Source organism: Oryx dammah, unplaced genomic scaffold (genome assembly GCF_014754425.2).
Source record: "Oryx dammah isolate SB20612 unplaced genomic scaffold, SCBI_Odam_1.1 HiC_scaffold_25, whole genome shotgun sequence".
NCBI classification, from domain to species: Eukaryota; Metazoa; Chordata; class Mammalia; order Artiodactyla; family Bovidae; genus Oryx; species Oryx dammah.
In genome coordinates, this window is record NW_024070209.1 from 102659300 (window position 1) to 102680542 (window position 21243).

General features: G+C 57.3%; 1 protein-coding gene across 6 annotated transcripts in view; it reads right to left on the reverse strand.

Annotated features, from left to right (window-relative positions):
- SEC16A (SEC16 homolog A, endoplasmic reticulum export factor) overlaps positions 1-14527 on the reverse strand; it is a 30066-nt gene extending 15539 nt beyond the window's left edge. For 5 of the 6 annotated variants that reach the window (XR_005718492.1, XR_005718491.1, XM_040225538.1 and 2 more), the window contains exons 1-7: positions 13951-14120; positions 6930-10526; positions 5242-5372; positions 3156-3253; positions 1830-1956; positions 1221-1419; positions 963-1137 (exon numbers count right to left, since the gene is read on the reverse strand). Coding sequence is in view for 4 of the 6 variants with exons in the window: in XM_040225538.1 (XP_040081472.1) it covers positions 963-1137; positions 1221-1419; positions 1830-1956; positions 3156-3253; positions 5242-5372; positions 6930-10457 (4258 nt within the window). In the remaining 2 variants the exon portion in view is untranslated. Of the gene's footprint in view, positions 1-962; positions 1138-1220; positions 1420-1829; positions 1957-3155; positions 3254-5241; positions 5373-6929; positions 10527-13950; positions 14121-14296 lie in introns of those variants that run through there. The other variant, XM_040225536.1, reaches the window with a different exon arrangement.
- Positions 14528-21243: the final 6716 nt, after the last annotated feature.

Sequence of the window (21243 nt, forward strand, 5' to 3'; positions counted from 1 at the left end):
AACTATTAAATATCCCATTTAAAAGGAGAACTTAGGCGTGTGTCACACAAACAAATCATTAAAAACAAGGAGTTTCTCCTCTAAAACGAAAAAGTTCCTTAAAAAGCCATCAGGACGCACTGTGTTGTTAAAACAGAAGCTGCTCAGGTGGGCCCCGCGCTCCTCACAGCTGTTGCCTTAGAGTGGCATCGGTGCGGCAAGGCAACGGCCGAGAGTGGGACACCGCAGGCAGACAGACAGGCAGGGAGGCCTCCAAGCACAGAACACTCAAGAAAATCCACCAGTTACCTCTTATACTGGTTGTTCTCAAACTTCACACACTTGTACAGTTTCCCAAGAAACAGCACATGATCAAATATCTCAAAGGAGCACTAAGGTGCAGTATGTGTGATAAGGAAATGGTCCGGAGTTTTTCAAGGACAGCCAGGCTTCCTCTAAGAGCCACGCACCCGTGCGGCCAGCCTTGGTGGGGGGATGAGGGGGGTGGTCCCTCCACGTGGGGAGCTGAACTGGGCAGGAAGCCTGAAGGCAGCGCTGCACTGAAGTGGATGCGACGGACAGGCCAGCAGCTCCCAGGCCTGTGGACCAAACTGCAGCCCCAGGGACGCAAGCGGCACAGCGTGGCGAGAGCCGCCCCTCAGGATGGGCGCGCTGGGCACAGCGCCCTCACGTGGCAGGGAACCCCCTTAGGACGGGCTTGCTGGGCACAGCGCCCACGCGTGGCAGGGAACCCCCTCAGGATGGGTGCGCTGGGCAGAGCACCCTCGCGTAGTGAGAGCCGCCCCTCAGGATGGGCGCGCTGGGCACAGCGCCCTTGCATGGCAGGGAAGCCCAGGCCCGACCATCACCAGTTCCCTCCTGGGTCGTAACTCAGCCCCTCTCTCATCGCGGGTGCAAACGCTGATCCCAGGAGTTCCTGGGCCCCTCTGTGCCGTGGGCACCCGGGGCCTTGCCACACATACCTTGCTCCACAGAGGGCCAGCTGGCCTCGGTGGGGTAGCCGTACTCTGGAAAGCCTGGCGTGCCGTGGAAGTCGCTCCCGTAGGGGCCGTAGGCGTAATCACCGTGGAAGGAGCCCGGCGGAGGGGGCACCTCGTAGGACCCGGAGGGCACGTTGTGACTCCGGTACACCTGACTCTTTGGGAGCACGAAGCAGACAGGTGAAGCCCCTTCGCTGCCCCCCGTGACCCCAGGTGGCCCTGGAGCCCGCCCCCGCCTACCTGCTGGGAGTGGGCGCTGAAGCTGCTGCGGCGACTCTGCAGGCTGGGCGCACTGCGTAGGCTCCGTGCCGAGTGCTCGCTGTGCTCGCTGCGCCGGTCTGCCTCCTCCCCGTAAGGGTCCCGAGGTGGCTCGGGCTCATCGTCAAAGCTCCCGGTGAAGCGGGGGTCATACCTGTAGCGGTCGTCGTATTTCTCGGGCCTGGAGGAGGTGGCAAGCAGAGGCAAGGCTCCTATGTTGCACACGGTTGGGCCGCCCAGGGTCTTGACCCCAGGAATGACACTCGCCAGAGCCCACACTGTAGCGGGGTCACCGCACCCACGGCCAAGTTCAGGCCCCGCCTGAGACCTAGAGACACAGGCTGGGGGTCCATTCCAAGGCAGTCACACCTCTCACAGACCCGCGAAGAGGCTGAACTGACTCCCGGCGCTGGTTCTAAGGTCAGTTCCCCTCCAAAAGCCTGAAGAAAGAACCTCCAGTTCACCCTTCTCCTCTGACGGTGGCGAGTGCCTGCAGACGCAACCGCAGCTCTCGAGTGGACGGCAGGACCCGAGAGCAAAGGCCTGGCTGACTTATGGCCCACCCTCCGTGTTGGAGTCTGTTCTGCCCACCTGTCACCATAGGCATAGTTCTCCTTCCTGCACGAGTCGTACTCAGCATCGTACCAGTACCTCCGGTCGTAGGAACGGGGATCCCTGAACCGAGAGCTGTAGTAGAACCGATCCCAGTGACTTGGGTCTACAATGAGAGATCCCCAGGTCAGTACAATGTGAAAAAGACATTCCTCTGGCTGCCACTGGAGAAACCAGGCCATCCCAGGACTGAAGGATGCTCCTAGCTTCCGAGAGGAACCAAACTCTCCACCCGAAAAGCAGCATGACCCTGGGGAACATGAACTTGAGTTAAGAGAGGATCCGGCGTGTCTTCCTCAAAGCCCACTGGCTAAACTTCTCTCAACATGTGATTAAAAAAGGTCATTCATCTCTTTTCTCTAATGTGGTCCAAAGAGCTTTAAGAAATACTCTCAAGGGATAAACAAGGTCCTATTGCATAGTATGTGGAACTATATCCGATCTCCCGAAGCGAACCATAATGAAAAGAATACTTAAAAATAACCAATATATGTGTATAACTGAGCCGCTCTGGGTACAGTAGGCATTAGGCACAACGCTGAATCAACGTATCTCAATTAAAAATAAAAATCTAAAAATACTCTCAAACTAAAAGATTATTTTCCCAAAACACGTTAATCTACATCATAAACAATCCAGACATACCGTTTTGGGCAAGCATTTGTGCAGAATTATGCGTAAAGCAGTGCAAACACAAAGTGGAGGTGGAGCCCCAGAAGATGGGGAAGCAGGTGCCGGTGTTGGACTGACGGCTGCAGGTCAGGACCCTGCTGCTGGCCATGGCTAGGCAGGGGGCCCAGGAGGGCTGCTCAGGGGATGCTCTCCAAGACGCACACCCCGCCTGACGGCGGCGGCGCCTGAAGGGGAGGGGCACGGGCTGCTTGCGTCTGCTCTGTCCGACCCGAGGGCTCCTGTCACACGCAGCCCCCAGGCATATCACGCGTGACTGGTACAGGGAGCAGCCGGCCCCTCATTTTATTTCAATCAATTTTAACAGCCATGTAAGGACAAGCCACATACTCTAGTACCACCAAGAATTACACTTTCTAGAAAAGCAAAGAAATCTATCAACGTGATAAAAATACACTACTATGACTTGGGTGACAGTTATCAATAAACAGTAGCAATATAATTATTTCTAGATGCAAATTACTTTCGGCTACTTTGGCTATTAGATAAAATCATACGACTGATAAAAAGGAAAAGTTTCCTGAGAAAGTCCACCACGCCGCCACCTGTGCCTGGCTGCACCAAGGTCTGAACGCGCGTCTGCTGCGGTAAGCCCGTGACAGTTTCTGAACGTACCTCTGTAATCGTACTGGCTGGAATAGCAACCTGCATAGTAATCACTCTGACTGCTCCATCCGCTTTTGGAATTATAGTAACCTTCAGGATACGCTTGCCTGAAAAACACACATACATGCAGTACTGTTAAAAAACAAGAGGCGCTGCTTCTTACCGTGCGACTAGATTCCAGTCCACACACCCAGAGCCACAGGCCCTCATCACAGCACCTTGGCTGTGGGAAAACTCCAATCAGGAGATCCGAACCAGTGACGACAGTAAGACTACAGGACTCCCTACCATAGAGCGAACTGAAATCTATCTGTTGAAGCAACTCGGGAAGTGCTGTTCAGCAAAAGAGAGCTGACGCTTTCCGGTGCGCTCAGGAATCCATCCCGTCAACACCAATACGGAAGCAGGCCCTCCCGGTTCTGGAATCATGCTCAGCAGAAGTGAAAAGCACTGAGCTGCGGAAACCAAGCTAGCGCCAATTGTAACACCCTCCCCCCGACTGTGACTGTGTACCCCCAAAGGGGAGGAGGCCCGCGCCCGTTCCAGCTGACTGCCCAGCGCTGCCGCAGGAAGGGCGGGCCCGGGCCTGCTGGGTCAGGAAGATCCCTGGAAGGACTCAACCGCACTTCTGATTTTTAACCTGTGACTGCAAACCCCTGGAAATGGCTCACTCCAGGGTGCAACTGCCCTTGAAGAACGCCCCCCTCCCCCCACCGCAGGAACAGCACCTGCTGACTGGGGGCCCTGGGGCAGCACTCGGGCGCCGCTGGCCCCACCACGGGGGTCCAAAGATGCGCCCTGAGCGGGGAGGGGCAGGGCACGGCCACCGTGCTGCTTGCCCAGCCCAGCAAGGACTCCACATGGACACCCAGGGCACTCTCTTCCCTCCAGCAGCTCCCCTAGGTCATGACCACCCAGCATGAGCACGACACAGGGATGCTCAACACGTGCACGCAGGCCTGCATGCGTGTCTGCACGCGTGCACACACAGGGAGGAGGGCGCAGTGAGGATGCAGAGGGGACCTGGACACTACAGGCCGGGCCTCAGAACCCTGCCAGGCAGCCAGGCCTGCCTCCGCTCAGTCACCGCAACAGCCCACAGCTCTCATGGGCCCCTCGCGCTAACCTGAAGGCTGGAGAGGAGACAGGAAGGGCGAGGCGTGCCCTGCCCCGTCCTCCCTCACCTCTCAGGGCTTCCAGAAAACATCTGCCTGCTGTGCTCCCAGATCAGAGCGCCCACTGTGACGCCAGCCTCACCTCCCAGGGGACAGATGGGCACGGTCTCCCACCGAGCGCCCAGAGCGCAGAGGTCTGAAGCTGAGCGCGTCCCTCCCCAAGGACAGGGGTCCACCCGGACTGGCCCAGCTCGCTCTCTAGACGAGCGACCAACGCCTTGAAGCAGCAGGAGCAGCTGTAAGTCTGTAAGGCAGCGGGGGACACGGCCTTCCCCCGCGCCTCTCTCCCCATCACAAGCCGAAGGAGCCTCACAGTCTTGCAGAAACCCGGCCCTGCAAGACGAGGTGCCAGGGTGCGGGAGGCACCACGGCAGGCGGCGAGGCTGGACCCTAACCCACGGACTCCCCTGAGTGGGAGGACCGTGACCTGCTTAAATTTTTATTCAGCTGAAGGCGCGACGCCAAGGATCTTTCAAAACGCCTCATCTCTAATTGCAAAACCGAGAAGCGCTCAGTCAGGTAGAGAAGCGAGAGAGAGCTCGCTGGGGGCCTCCCGACCCAGGAGGTAGTGCCAGGCAGACAGCCCAGGCTCGCGGCTGCTGTTGCCAACAGACCACTCCATGTCGCAGCTTGAGCATGCCTGGCCTGGGCACCTGGAACCAGTGTGGAGAAGAACCTCCACAGGTTAAAAGCTGCCATGTGACCACAGGCAAGAGGACCACTGCCCAGGCCGGGAGGGGCCTTGCTCGAGGGTGGCCCCACCCAGGGTCTGGCCTGACCAAGCCCAGCTGCCGACATGCCTGTGGCTGTGCATCCTACGATCTGTCCGCACCCACGCAACTCAAACCCACATTCAACAGGTGTGCTCTCTTCCAAATCACTAAGCTACCACCACAGCCAGCAACACAAACGTGACTCACCTGGCGGCCGGGCGGTCGGAGCAGTGACTGGCCCGGGAGCTGGGCCGCTCAGGCTCAGGGTAGCGGCAGGGATCCACGTAGGCAGCGCTGTCACAGGGCCTGTACCTGGGGTCGTAGAGGCCATAGGTGTCCTGCTGGAAGAGGGACACGGTCACGAGACGCCAAGAGCCACCTGCGCAAGCACCTCGCAGGGCCTGCATGGCCCAGGCGAGGCTCTGCAGACGGCCTGGCCTGGCTCAGGGACGGCTGTAGGCAGCAGGCCATGCCCAGGTGAGCCTCAAGGGCTCTCTTCTGCTTCCTGAGGTCTCACCTGAGTAGGTGTTGAGAGCCCACAACCTGGGGTCCCATCTCGGGCACCGATTCAAGCAAGCAAAAGAATCTGGGTCCCCTGGGATTGGGTCCTGCGGGCACAGACAACCCCAAAAAGAAGACCACGCTCCAGCCTCACAAGCTTTCAGCCCCTTCCAGATGCAGCGGCCCTGTGGCCCTGCGGCTATGCTGGAACCTGACGCAGAGACGGGTGATCCACGCACGAGTCAGACCTGTCCTTCCTGTCTCAGGGCCTGATTCTCTGTCAAGAGCTGGTAGAGAATGAGACAGCACGCATCGTGGACTTACCCTTGGCCCCCACACAGCAGTGCCGGGAGCTGGCTGGGACTCGGGCCCCTCCACACTCTGCCAGCCCACCCGGGGCTCCTGCAGAGGGTGGTCCTTCCATGGAAATAAGTCTCTGGGGCTCCTCCTGGCTCTCAAGATTCCCAGCTCTCGGGGTTAGGCGTGTAACTCATTCCCATGCATACGGAGATTCTTGAAGGCCCTCAGGCCGCCCCAACCCCAGGCGGCCCCCAGCCCACCACAGCTCTGCTCCCTCAGCTGCTTCTGACTGTGGGGCCTCCAGTGTGGGGTCCACACCCACATCAGGCAAGGGGCTCCCAACTCCCGGTCCACAATCCTTCTACCTCTGCAGACTGTGGCAATGCTGGGCCAGGACATGAGATGGTAACAAGCAGACAATCAAAGGTGTGTCCACGTGGATCACGCTAAAGCAGGATTAAACGGAACCTAAACAGCACTCGTGGGCCTGGCTCACCGCGAAGAGGGGGAGAAAGGATCCCGCGCGCAGCACAGCGGCCCCCTCTGCCACGGCCAGGTCCTGAAGTGTGCACAGCGCCACTGCTCTTAACTGTTCCACCCATGCTACATCCCAAACCGAATTTCTTACCCTAAACAATTTTATCCTAAAGCAGAGCTTTAAAAGACTAAAGTTTTCCTGTTGCTTCTCACGTAGTTTTTGATGTTAAAACCAGAAAGAAGCTTCAAGAAGCTATTCCAGTTTCCCAAAATGTGCCACCCAGAACTCAAGGCTCTGCAGCAGGCCAGTGGGTGGGACAGGAAGTGAGGGCCCTTTCTCACGTAAGCTGGAATGTGCTGTGCTACACCAAAATGAAGCAGTGCTTCTCCCCAACTGAAACATGCCCGTGTGCAGCCCGGCCCTCCAGGAGAAGGGCTGTGGTTCGCAGAATGAGCTACGACGGGGAGCACCCTTCTCACGAAGCTTGTGAAGAGGCGTGTGCCAGCAGGGGGACCATGGGTCCCCTCAGGACTGACCGCAGAACCCTGCCCCGGAGCAGGACACGAGAAAGAGATCTCTGGTCAGAGCGCTCAACTGTGCAAGAGCATGACCCTACCTGGTAATAGTGGGGGGCTGGGCCAGGATCCGGCAGGTATGCGGAGTATGGGTACGGGGGCTGGTAGCCGTCATACAGGGGCCTGTAGTAGTAGTAGGACGCCAGGTCGGGAGGTGGGGGCTGCAGCCACTGCTGGTCAGGCCGTGGGGCCGCCTGGCCCGAGCTGGTGGACACAACAGAGGCGCTGGAGGACCGAGGCGGCCGGGGCAGCAGCTGCTGACCCGCGTCAGCAGGAGCTGGGCTTGCGGGCCGGGCCGGGTCTGCAGGCTGTGCCTGCACCGGGGGCCTCCCTGGGTTTGAAGGCTCCGGAAGCACTGGTCTGGGCCCCTGTGGAGCAGGCAGTGGCAGTGCCGGCTCCTGCTGGGCTCTCTCTGTACCGGGCTGGTCCTGAGCCTCTTTCATCACCTGCTGATAGAAGCGGTCCGGGGTGTTCGCCCCGGGCCCAGGCGGCCGACAACTGGCAGTGGGCTGCTGACCAGAGGCTGGGCCATCCACGTGGGCCAGGCCGTACACTCCTGCAGGATTTTCCAAAGTCCTACCGAACATGAAGTCCAGGGCTCCTGAAGCTCCGTCCCGCCTGCCACAGAGGCCTGGCTTGCTGCTGTCAGGCAGGGAGGTGCTGCTTGCAGGCGGCACTAACACCAGGCCTGCACCCCCCGCAGGACTGGGCACCTCCTCAGGAGGCACACTCTCTGCGTTGTGGACTTTCTGACCTTCTGGAAGCAAGGCCTTTGGATGAGAGTGCGGTTGAACCAGCAAATTACCAGCTTGATTAGAAACCATGTCATAGATACCAGAAACTTGTGGAAAAGGACTCTGAGCCAGATGGTTAGGCAGAGGCGAGCAGATGAGAGAGCTAGCTAGCATCCCAGGCAAAGGTACATTCTCTCCAGGATCACCCCCAGCAGCCCGGCCGCTGACTGTGGGCTTATCTCCCACCGAAGAGTCTCTCCAGGATGGAGCCTTCTCGTTAGGATTTGGTAAGGACAGAGAAACGTTAACAGGCTGAGCCAGACTATAGCTTTGATCGGGCTGGGCAATCAAGACGGGCTGATTCTGCAAAGACTCAGCGGGTGGGGAGGACAGCAGGCTGGCATAGCTGGGGCCAGCCTGCGGCGGGAGGGCCTCCTCTTCGCCAAGCTGCGGAGGGTTTTCCAGGTTCTCAGAAGCACCAAGGCCATCCCCACTCTGACCGCCAGAGCCCACCTGCCGTGCCACCCCCTCATCTGGGGGCTGGATCACTTCAGACGGCTGAGGTTTCACTGGCACGTGAAGTGCGGGAGCCGCCGGGGCCAGAAGGACGTTGCCCCCAAAATCCGGGAGCTCGTTCTGTGCCCACAGGGTCGTTGCGGGGCTCTCACACTTCACAGGCCCCTGCACCCTGGTCGAGGGCCTCTTCTCAGGTGTTGGCAGCACTGTTTCCAAGGGCGGCCCCGTGGCCTGCAGAAGCGCACGTCCGGCCTCCAGGGGGGTGGCGAGGGGTGGCACACAGCGCTGCGGCGGAAAGAGGGTCTCCATGTTGTCAGGGGGCTGCTCCAGGTTGCCGGGGGTGGCATCAGGCGTGGCAGCGGCTGCTCTGTGCTGCCTCTGGTGGGCACTAGGCCCCCTCACCTCTCCTACCACATTGGCGCGATCTGCCTCAACAGGCTTTACTCCAACCAAGTGGGATTTCACGGGCTCAAAAGAACTGTTTGCACTCGTCTGAAATACCCCCGTAGGTTTTGGGGGGCTTGGGGTCGAGGGCTGGGACAGGCTGCCGTGGTAGTTCTGGCTGCTGGTCTCGTCTGTCTCACCGCCGACAGGAGAAGAATCGATCTGCTTAAAAAACCTCCCTGGAGACTCATCCTCAGGTTTTCCCACTTCCTGTTGAATGAAGGTACCCGAGTCGCGGAGCCTGGCACCTGGAAGTCCCCGGTGGCTCTTGCCGCTGTAACCAGACGACACGCTGTCAGACTGTGCAGGGCGCGCCGTCATATCCAGGGCCTCGAGATTCGGGCTCCCACCGCCCGCAGGGCCCACTGTGCCGAGTCTGGGGCCAGCTGGGCCGGGAAGGGGCCCGCACCTGAGCGGATCGCCTGGGGAGGGAGGATCCATGCTGAGGGGCTCGCTCGGCAGAACTTCTTGGTTCTGAACGAACTCCAGGTTCTCAACGTTCTCGTACTGAGCCCCTGCACGGGCCGTGTCCGCCCACACATCCACGGTGGCCACCTTAGAGGCTGCTTTCTCGTGGGGGCTACCTGCAGACTGAGGCAAGTAGGGCTGTGGCTCTCCCCCCAGCGGCATGGACTCGCTGCTGGAGCCTCTGGGAAAGGCCTGGTGAGCGCCTCCCACCCCCACATGTGTGGGAAGCTGGCTGAGGCAGAAACCGTCCACGTCGGCCTGCCCGGCAGAGCCCGCTGTTTCCAACGAGAGGTTCTCTTCGTTCTCTGTCTCTCCTCCTTTGAAAAACATGGCGAGTGTGCCCGAGCCCGCCTCCAGTGGGGTCCAGGAGCTCCCGGCCCCCGGCGAGCAGTGCGGGTGGCTTTCCAGGCCGTTTCCCTGAGCAAGTGGGCTAACGGCAGCCAGGCCGGACAGCTGCTCTCTGTTCACTCCAGGACTCGACCTGAGCTCCTGGTTTGCCAGAGCGTTTTGAACTCTGGAATTCTGTCTGAATGCGCTCTCTGGATCAAAGCTATTTGCTGAGTGGTCTCCACTGGGCAGGCAGACGGCCTCGTTTCTTCCGTCACTGGCCGAGGGTCCTGGTAAGGATGCCAGGGGGCCGAGCTGCTCGTGGCCAGGATGCTGATGCAGGCTGGACGGAGGGGGAAAGTGGGTGACGCTGGAGGCGTGGGGCCCTGGGAGCTGCGGGGGTCCCTCTGGGCCGGGCCAGTAATGCTGCCCCGGCCCCCACTGCCCAGGCACTTGCTGGCAGGGCTGAGTGGGGAGCGGGAGCGCTGCTGGGGGCGCGGCGCTGTCGGGGGGGCTTGGCCGGCTCAGGGGTCTGTCGGGCCGAGGCATGTGCCCCTGCGGAAGGCCCCCGCGAGAGCCACTGGACCCCACTGCTGGAATGTACTGTGGAGGGTACGGCGGGTTCGGGAGCTCAGGCTCTGGGCCGGGAGCCTTGGCACTCCTGTTCGTCTCGGGCCCATGTGAGGCTGAGGGCATCGGCACCCCGGGAACTGGGCTGGCGTCTGCCCTGGGCTGCACCGGAGGCCCTGGCAGAGGTTCGCAGGGCCCTGGGGAGCTGTCCCCAGTGCTTGTGTGAGGCGCGGGCAGACCAGCACGCTGCAGGGATGATGGCGGGGCCGGGCCTTGCAAAACGGGCGGGCTGCTTTTAGACGAACCGCCCAGCGGTGTACTCTGGAGAGCCTGTCGACTGAAAGCAAAAGGATCTGTCACTGGCTGCAGCGGGCAGGTTATCGGGGCCATAGGAGTGTGACCGCCGGCCTGTCTCCTGAAAGGGCTGTTAGACCAGAACATGGTCTGAGGACTCCCCGACGGAGGCGGCCCGACCACGCCAGAAGGGACGGCCTGGGGCGGCGGCTGCATGACTGAGCTCTTGCACAATGAGACGCTGCTTGCAGAAAGAAGCAGGAGGGAGGCTTTCCTTAATTTGAACTGAAAAAGAAAAAGAGGAAAAAAAAGTTAGCATAAAATCCATTTATTCATAGTCCTGGCTACAATCAGGAAAATTGAGAAAGACGAAAAAAACAGGAAAAGAGTTTTGCATCTTGTAAGTCCTGAGGGATACACCCACCCCTCGCCCACCCTGGGAGGACTGCTATCCTGGGAGCAACAACACCAGCCTGGATGCCAAGGCTGGCCGTGCTGGGGCCAGCCAAGCGACTTCAGACAAGTCATTGCCCTTCTGTGAAATTCAGTTATGTCACCGAGCTACATACCCACGTGGAATGCCCACCGCCTCCACAATGCCCTCAGCAAGCTGGCAGGGACCAAGCAGAACCCAACACAGGGCACTAGGTACACAGTGCCTCCACATTTTCCGACAAATTATCACTAAGTCTAGAAAGAGCCGCCTCCTCTCTTAAGATCACATATCGTACTTTTCACACAGGTTAATTTTATATTTGGAAAGAAAAACCAAAGTTAAAAGACTGCTTCTCCATTTTAACTGAAAAGCATTATAAAGCTCAGAGTCACGTAAGCTGCAAAATAACAACTATCTGAATTATATGTGCCTAAAACGCCTTTTATCCCAGCCTGTAAAATGTCTCCTTTTCTACACTGCGACGGGTTGCACACCATCAGCAAAACAAGCTGTGTCTGATGACTGGAGTTGTAACAACTATGCCTGGAATGAAAATCCCAATAACCATAAATCAGTGCTAAAACTGAGCAACTAAGTTCATTCAAAACTTGTCAGTAACAAGCAGACGGCCCTCAAGCCCTTTGCGGAAAACAAAGGAGCAGAAATCCTCTTTACAGCGTCTTTTGTGGTTGTCTGTTTTTTAATAAAACATACTAAGTATAACCTTGAACAGTTAATCTGCACTTTTGAGACAAAAATCCATCTCTTTACAAATTCCTCTTCTGTGTGTCAGCCCTCCTCCCCAGCGACACCCTCACAAATGGATTAAGGGGAGCCCATCGCAGAAAAGAGCCGATACCAAAAGGAGAAATGACAGAAGGACTCTGCAGTGTAATCTACGTGTTTCTACAAGTGTACGTTTCTGTCCTTGGACAAAAGAAATTCTGGCAAAAGGAAAAGTGAATGAATGCACATTAAATCCAGTCATTTACTAACGAAAGTTGTCCGCTGCAACTACTGCTCAGATAGGGCCTTCTCCTGGGCCAACAGGGAGTCCTTTCCAATAGACAAGCACTTTGACACTCAGATTTCATGGAATTAAATATACGAAGAACTGCATCAGGGACTTCCTTTGGTTCTAAGCTGTCATTTTAAAACTAAGAACACTTACTGCTCAGCTTTACATGGACCCAGGGGAGAAGAGCAGAACCTCTTCCTCTTACATGTGAAAGAGAGGCACCCAAGACCTCTTACAAAGACGTGGCATCCTCCTTGGAAGGCTTCAGCAGGAAACCCTCAATCACACTAAACAGCATATATTAAAAAATAAAATACAGAGCACAAGCCCACAGGATTAATTCCTCAAGTGTCACCGTGAGAAAAGGACTGGGCGCCAGCTGAATGGCCCAGCCGCACCTCTGCTCCGTGGGTGACCCGATTCCTGCATCTAAAAGCAAGAGAACTGAAACGATGGTTTCAAAGTTCCTTCTGGGTTTAATCTTATGAAATTCTATTCACAGTGGATTCTGGGAGGCCCTAATCCCTACGGCTGTTTACAAGCGAAATCTTATCTGAATCTAAATTTCACAAAACGCTTATACTCAATTATTTTCCTTGCAGAAACTTTCTTAGCATTATTTTCTCAATTCCTAAGGATCGCTTCATAAGCAGACACTATCACTTCCCTACAAAGTAGCTTCCTCTTCTCCCCCTGACCACTAAGAGCTTTTCAACAATAAACTTTCATTTGGAACAATCTTCTGCCTTGAACATTATTCTTTTCATCTTTTTCTCTATTCATCAGCAGAAAAACAATGCAAGCACATATCATCTATCTCAACTACGGGGACTTTCATTCTGTCCAGTAAGTCACTCTGTAGCCTCAGGTCATCTAACTTTAAAAATGGCAGACTGCTTCAAAGAAACCAGCTGATCTTCCTAAAGATACATTATTCGTAACTGTAGCTGTTCAATTAAGCTGCCTTGGATCTACCTGAAATAAGTACAACCTGTTTCAATATAAATTCCTGGCTACTGAACTGAGATAATGAAAGCACACGTCTCTCCTGCTAGGGCAGCCGCCTCAAGTACGAGCGTGTAAACCGACTGGAGCTCCAAGAAGTACCGGGGAGTCCAGGCTCTGCCCTTGAGGCGACTGCTACACGACATATCCTTCAGACTATGGGACACCGGGCACAAATACAGCCCAGACCCCAACTCTGCTGAGTACAGAACCAAACATTTAGATGCTGGGGAAAAGGAAGGCAGTTTCTCAACACTGCCCAAAGCAACGAAGAGCCAAAAGGACACTCTGACGTTAAGTCAAGATCTTACAGAGGCTGGAGGGAACCGTGTTGAAATTTACACGCTACCCTAAAGAAAACTTTTGAGACTTAAACTGCAGTAACTTGCTGTTAAGGCGTATGAGTCACAAAGAACAAGAAAGAAAGGACTTTTTGCCTCTTGCTGGATCTCTATAAGACAAGAGCACCCGGAACCCTAAGAAAGAGCACTGCACTGGGGCGGGGGAGATGGGAAGAAGGGCAGCGCAGACACTTGAACAAGTGTCACCCTAGGAACAACTGTCTGTGACTCAAGTTTGCTTCTTAACCATTTCCGGGGACGGGAAACACCTTTCTAGTTAACCTCTACATCGAACAAAATCTAAATAAGCAACCCAACCACCAAGCCACTTAAAACTTTACATAAAACAGCAAAACTGATTTTAGGTGGCTGTCTCACGTCCAAGAGACGCTCTACAATAATACTTTCGTCACAGAAAGGGCAGGTTGGTGGACACACTCCTCTGCCCCTTGATATAAAACACAGCGCCTGACCTCGGTTGCAACATCTTGGTGACCTCCCCACGAGATTACCAATAGACTCAACAAGGCTGTAGTTCCTCGGTTCAAATGTCAATGTACCTCATCGCCGGCACGGCTCAGCAGAAACCAAACCGCGGACCCTTCGAAGCAAAGGGCACGCTCAACAGTGAAAGGAATTCCCGAGGTGTTTCTACAAGAGTTGCAGGTCTGGCTTTTCCTCCAGCCTTCCAACATAACCCCACACCGAGACCACAAGGGCCAGGGTTCACACAACTGACCCGACAGCCTGTGCAGGTGTGGGGCCACGTCAGCACTCATGGGGGTCGCCTGGCCTGCTCGGCCCGCAGGCTCCCGCCCGAACCCCCCGGCGCCTCCCCGGAGACGCTCCCGTTCGCTTCGAGCTGGGCCCGGTCCAGTCGCCTCCCTCCGCCCCAACCCCGACCCTCACCGGCGCGCTGCAGGGAGGCCGAGGCCCCCGCCGGCTCCTGCCCGTTCGCTCCGCGACCCCCGGCTCCGGGTCCTCAAGAGCCGCGCGAAGAAGACGGCTCGGCCGTTGCGACAAGCGCCGACACAGCAGCAGCGGCAGCCATCTTGGCACATCCGGCTCCGGGGGCCGCGGCCTCCGCGCCGCCGACGTGTCCGACAGAGACGTCAGCGCGCGCCACGCCCCTCGCAGGGGCCCTCGGGACGCCCCGCCCCTGCCGCATCCAGTCCCGCCCCATTCTCATGGCCCCGCCCCTCATCCCCGCCCCCCGTTCTCCACCGCCCACCCCTGGGCCCCGCCCCTCGCCCACCTGCCCGGTCCCGCGCGCGAGCACCGCTCTGGGACGTCGCACGGGTTATGCTGGCTCTTTCTCCCGGCCTCTTCTGGCCTGAGGATGTGAGAAGAGTCGGGAGCCTTCCAGCACACCCAAGGAAAGGCTCAGTCTTGAACGCCAGCAGGTACCCCGGCCGAGAGCGGCTGCCGGGCTGCTCCGAGAACCCGAGGGGCGCCTTGGCGCAGGCGCGTTCCTCGCGTCCTGCCGTTGGACTTCCGAAGCCTGAGAGACGGGCGGAAGGCCACCGAGCATGCGCCGGTCGCCCCCGTGGGCTGCGCGTGCGCGGCTCGCGGCGGCTCGCGGGTTGCCTAGTTACCGCTCCGGGCTGCGGGGACTTCCAGATCTGCCCCGCAACCTTGTCCCGGCGCACCGGTAGCTCTCTGGAAGCCCTCCCGCTGCGTACCGATGGAGCAGGAAGATACACGCCCTGGCCCCCAGTCCACAGCCACCCAGGCTCCCGCTTCGGGAGGGTCGTCCTGTGCACCTGCGGTCCCCAGCCGCCGCACCCCGGCTCGGCCGTGGCCTTCCCCGGACACGTGTTCTGTCTGGTCGCTTCCTTCCCCGCGCTCCCCGGCGTTGGCCGCGCAGCCTCCGGACCCCCTTTTGTCCGCCCTAAGCCCCATCAAGGCCTCTAACTCTCCTCCCAGTGAGCGGCGTTAGCCTAGTGATGCCCTGGGGACGGAAGCTAGGATCTCTGTGTGGTTTCCCTGAACCGTTGTCGAGTGGATATTTGTGTTGAATGACGGCGACCCCGAGGTAACGAGTGGCAGGCTGGGCCGCTGGGCCTCACTCTCCTGTGCCTCCTTGTGGTCGCTCCCCCTTCCCGGTGCCCACCCGGAGACACCATCCGACTGCACTCATAGAGGATCTTAGGAAGGAGAGGATTCTGCCATTGGGAACCTCATTCTCCCAGTGAGAAAAGTCAGGTGAAGAAGCCGCCAGCCTGACCTAGGGCACTCACCTGCCGCCTGCCTGGCACAGGGAAGAGCCGCAGCCTGTCCGGCTGGCCCCAAGGCCTTACTGAGGGCAGAAGGGGTGGCACGTGGGGCTTGTCCACTTGTCCCCCACCCAGCCACTGAGCTCCCAGCAGCGCTGCCCACTGTGCTTCGGCCTGATGGGCGTGGGAGGGCACCCTGGGTGCTGGTGGGACCCCAGAAGCTTGGGAAGAAGGAAGGAGTGTGTTTCTATTTGTTGGCAAGGGAGCAGCCACGCTGTCAGTGCCCTGGGTGGGTGCGGGGAGACTTTCAGCCCATCTGACGTGGCCACTGTGCTAAGCTAACATTTGCCTTGCAGAAGTCAAGCTCCCAGCCTGTTCAAACACAGAGTTAGGGAACACGCGGTAGAACACAGCCCTGGGCCCCACCCCTCCGTCCCCTTCTTCCTGGTGGTCACTGTGTTCTGCAGTGACTGAAAGTGAAAGTTTAGTCACTCAGTCGTGTCTGACTCTTTGCAACCCCACGGATTGTAACCTACCAGGCTCCTCCGTCCACCGGATATTCCAGGAAAGAGTACTGGAGTGGGTTGCCATTTCCTTCTCCAGGGGATCTTCCCGAACCAGGGATCAAACCTGGGTCTCCCACATTGTAGGCAGATGCTTTACCATCTGAGCCACCAGTCTGCAGTCGCTAGTCCCAACCAACCACCCTGCAGGGAGATGTCACTGTTCCCACCCACCCCCACCGTCGCCCCGAAGGGAGAGCATTGACTCTCCTAGGGTCAGCGCTCCTCAAGTTGAGCTCAAGAGCTCGAGCCCAGACTTCCCCTTTGGTGACTCGAGGAGCCCTGTGGTCAGCCCCACTAAGCTCTAACCTGAAGACACGGGAAGCAGCAGAAAGCAGCCTTCCCAGGGCAAATTGGAGACCTCAGGGCCCGGGGCAGAATGTGAAAGAGGCATGGTGTCGACTTCTGCGGGGCGAACTCTAGGGAAAGTTGTGGTCAGGGCTTAGGGCTTTTTCCCCTCCCTTCCTCGCTCCCTCTTAAGCCTCTGTGTGGAATCCTTCTCTGGTTCTATCTGTAGCCTGGTGTGCAGGAGAGGGTTCCTGGGCTCACTGCTGAGCCATCAAGCCTCTGGGCCATGGAGGCAGGGCTCTGAGTCACAGACCATCTGCTTTAAGACCCAAGCTACTGCCTAGGTGCGGTGTGCCATTTGTCACCTTCCTTGACCTCGTCACCCTGGGTTTAGGCAGGGCGAGCACCTGGGCAGTCTGGGGGCTGAAAAAGGGTACTTTTGCCACATGTGCACCGGGGGGGGTGCGCCACCGTGACGGCCAGTGCTGGTTGTGACTTGGCAGGCACCCCTCCTTGTGCCTGCATTGTCCACTCCTCTCTCCTTTCTCCCAGCCCCTCTCCTGCCTCATACTTGGAGGCTGGATACAAATGTTACCGTCTCCAGAAGTGGGCTAGAATCAGCCACTCTCTCCTGGGGGCAAAGTTGGGATCTGAGCTGTAGTCACGTTACCCAGAGCACAGGGGACACAGGACTGCTGTGGACAGAGGCAAAGGCCAGGAGCTGGGCTGTCCTGTCACACTATGTGCCTTTGCCCCCAGCCTGCGCCTTCCAGGGTGGCTGCTACAAACCAAGGTGGGCTCCAAGTACAGAGGCCGTGCCCCGGCACCAAGAACGTGAACTGGCTCAGTGACAGCCTGACTTGTTGCAATGAAAATATGTTGGACATACTGGGTTAAATAAAATACACTATTCGAGTTTACTTCATGTTTCCTTTTAATGTAGCTGCCAGGGAATTTAAAATCCCACCTATGGCTGGCATTGCATTTCCATTGGACAGTGCTGGTCTAGCTGTTGAGCATGTTGTCGGGGGGTCAGAGGCCCCCCTCAGTATCCCCTGATGACCAGCCTACCGGACAGACCTCACCGGGGCCCCTGGGCAGCCGTCTCAGGTGGTCTGTGGCCAGGAGCCTGTGCCCCTCTCTCTATTCGGGGCATCAGGTGTGACCCGTGGGTGTGTGTAGGGCAGGTCAGTTGCTCTGCTCCAGCCCTGACGACCCCCTCAGTCCTGGATGCTGAGGCTGAGGGCATGGGAGGCGGCCTGCCCAGCTCGGCCTGGGAGAAGGGGCGACTTCTGTGAGACGAGGCTGGCTGGGTGGTCCAGGCAGAAAGCGTGTCAGGGCCTCAGAGGTGGGAAGAGCTGCAGGGAGGGCTTCCAGAGAGGGATGGGGCTGAGGCGGACTGAACGATTGGAGAGGAAGGGATGGCGGCCAGTTCCTTCGGGAGAAGGCGGGTCCAGAGGCGCTGATGGCTGGGCCTCTCAGGTGTTGGGCTGCTGTGCGTAGGGGCAGCTGTTGGGGTTCGTGCAGGTTGCTTACTGGTGTGTGGCCAGGCTGAAGGTGAGACATGGGAGATGTCTCCGTGAGGCGTAGGGCCAGCAGCATTAGAACCCGCCAGACCCCTGGAGGGCCTCGCGGGAGAACATTCCACACCCAGGCCAAGCCCCAACCCAGCCAGGCTTGGTAAATGTCAGCACGTGAGTGTCGCTGTAGCCTGAGCGTAGCTCTGGCTCTCAACTCCAGCATCTGGAAACGCATCCAGCACCTCGCAGGTCTCGGAGAACTTCTTTCGTAAGAGCCAAGTACTGAGCGTATAGTGTTCAGTCGCTCAGTCCTGTCTGACCTTTTGAGACCCCACTGACTGTAGCCCATCAGGCTTCTCTGTCCATGGGATTTCCTGGCAAGAATCCTGGAGTGGATTGCCATTTCCTCCTCCAGGCGATCTTCCTGACCCAGGGATTGAACCCGAGTCTCCCACATCTGTATTGGAGGCGGATTCTTTCCTGCTGAACCACTGGGGAAGCAATAAGGGTGAAGTAGAGAACACACATTGGAGGAGGCAATGGCACCCACTCCAGTGTTCTTGCCTGGAGAATCCCAGGGACGGGGGAGCCTGGTGGGCTGCCATCTATGGGGTCGCACAGAGGTGGACACAACTGAAGCGACTCAGCAGCGGCAGAGAGCACAGGAAAATGCGGATCCCGTGGGAGGCACAGGGAAGTCTGCGCTGTGTCCTTAGCTGCAGCGGGGCCCTGGAAGCCCTGGGACCCCTCTGTCTCAGAGCTGAACACAGATGTTTGCTGGGCTCCCACCGAGCCCTGGGCACCCGGAGGAGCTGAGGCTGTGGCCATGGGGCAGACCAGTATGGCTTCTGCTCCTGGGGAGCTGGACACGAGGCAGCTGTGAGTGCGCTCAGGGTAGGCGGGGGCACCTGGAAAGGCCTGGATCCCACCTGCTGGGGGGTGGGAAAGGAGAAGCATTTTGGCAGAAGTGAAGAGAAGCTTCTGGAGGGGCAATGGGCAGACCCAGAAGGCGGGCACTGGCGTGGGAGCCAGTGGGTGTGCATTGCCCCGGAGGGGATTCACGCTTGTTTTCTGAAAGCAAGGGAAGCCTTCAGGGACTTTCCAGCCAGGAGTGACATCAGCTCTCTAACCTCCCCCGGGCTGACCAGTAGCCAGAGCCAGGAGCCCAGGGTCCCCTAGGGGCATGGCAAGGCTGCGGGGGCCAGGCTGGTGGGGAGAGTCGAACCTCGGATGACCTCCCAGGGCAGGACATGGCTCTCTGGCTGCCAGCTGCATCTGCACCCCCTTGGCACAGCACACGATTCACACACATCAGCCAAGGGAACAGATGGGACGGGAGGGCAAGACCCCAAGCACCAGCATCGTGGTGACCTCAGTCACAGGTGTGGACCTGGAGGCCGGGGGGACGGGGGATCCAGACTGGAGCGGGCCTAGGGCGGAGCCTGGAGGAACTCCTACACCTGCAGTTTGCCAAGTGCCAGGCTGGCTGTGGCCTTGACTCCTGGCAACATGAGCTTGGTACACCCCTCCATGAGCACAGGCTTCTCTGTCCGAACAGTGATGAATGAGCGAGGGAGGCTCTCCAGGCCTCCAAAGGGAGGTGGCCCCTCGAGGAGTTGAGAGGACACCACCTGGGGAGTCATACGGCTCTGGCCTGAGTGGGCGAACTCAGGGAACTGATCTTCTTCTTCGAACCTCAACTTCCTCATCTGTGAAATGGGACAACAGCACTGTCACAGGCGATGGCCCTGAGCGCCAGGTGAGGGTCAGACATATACACGGTAAACAGCCAAGACTCACCGGGCCTCACCGGGCCCTCCGGAGGTATCCCTGCCGGTCATCTGCTCTGGAAATGGGACCCTGGCGGAGCATTGCCAGCAGGGGGAGGCAAAGCGCCGCCTCTGAGTGGGCCGGCTGGGCCCCGTGAAGCCACCGCCCTGCTGGATCTGGGCTCTGGGGGCCGGAAGGCCCAGGCTCATTCAGGATCGGGGTTTGGGGCAGCCAGAGGAAAGAGTTTGCGTTGGGCCCAGACTGCAGCCGTCTCTGGAGGGTATTCATCGCTGGACGCCGCGAGGGTGGTGGGGTCTGCAGAGCCCAGTACCTGCTCCATCAGTCCTCCCGGGGTTGAGCTTAATGGACAGCAGAGAACGTGGCTTTTTCGAGCTCTGCGCTCAGTGATTGAATCCTCACAGCCACGCGGGCTGGATGTAAGTTCAGCACCCGCAGGCACCCACTAGGTCACTGGTCGCTTGGCAGGGCCTGAGCCCAGTGTGGCGGGAAGGACGTCGCCTGGGGCAGTGAGCTTCTCTTTCTTTCCTTTTGGTGGGGAATAGCTAACCTACTTAAGGTCACACACTCTTCCAAGGCTTGTTTTGTTATTGTTTGTCTTTGGCACGGCTTGTGGGGCCTGTTCATACTGTTCATGGGGCTCTCAAGGCAAGAATACTGAAGTGGTCTGCCATTCTTTTCTCCAGTGGACAACATTTTGTCAAAACTCTCCACCACGACTCATCCATGTTGGGTGGCCCTACACAGCACGGCTCATAGTTTCATTCAACTCTCATGCTAGCAAAGTAATGCTGAAAATTCTCCAAGCGAGGCTTCAACAGTACATGAGTCAAGAACTTCCAGATATTCAAGCTGGATTTAGAAAAGGCAGAGGAACTAGAGATCAAATTGCCAACATCTCTTTGATCATAGAAAAAGCAAGAGTGTTCCAGAAAAACATCTGCTTTATTGACTACACCAAATCCTTTGACTGTGTGGATCACAGCAAACTGTGGAAAATTCTTAAAGAGATGGGAATACTAGACCACCTTACCTGCTCCTGAGAAATCTGTATGCAGGTCAAGAAGTGACAGTTAGGACCGGACATGGAATATGGATATGTTACATCTATGAATCAAGGTAAATTGGAAGTGGTCCAACAGGAGATTGCAAGAGTGAACATCGACATTTTAGGAATCAGCGAACTAAAATGGACTGGAATGGGTGAATTTAACTCAAATGACCATTATGTCTATAGGCAGGAATCCCTTAGAAGAAATGGAGTAGGCATCACAGTCAACAAAAGAGTTCAAAATTTAGTGCTTGGGTACAATCTCAAAAATGACAGAATGATCTCTGTTCATTTCCAAGGCGTACCATTCAATATCACAGTTATCCAAGTCTGCCCCCAACAGTAATCCTGAAGAAGCTGAAATTGAAAGATTCTATCCAGACCTACAAGACTTTCTAGAACTAACACCCAAAAAAGATGTCCTTTTCATTATGTGGGACTGGAATGCAAAAGTAGAAAGTCAGGAAACACCCGGAGTAACAGGCAAATTTGGCCTTGGAGTACAGAATGAAGCAGGGCAAAGGCTAATAGAGTTTTGCCAAGAGAATACACTGGTCATAGCAAACACCCTCTTCCAACAACGCAAGAGAAGACTCTAAACATGGACATCACCAGATGGTCAACAATGAAATCAGATTGATTATATTCTTTGCAGCCAAAGGGGGAGAAGCTCTATACAGTCAGCAAAAATAAGACCGGGAGCTGACTGTGGCTCAGATCATGAACTCCTTATTGCCAAATTCAGACTTAAATGGAAGAAAGTAGGGAAAACCACC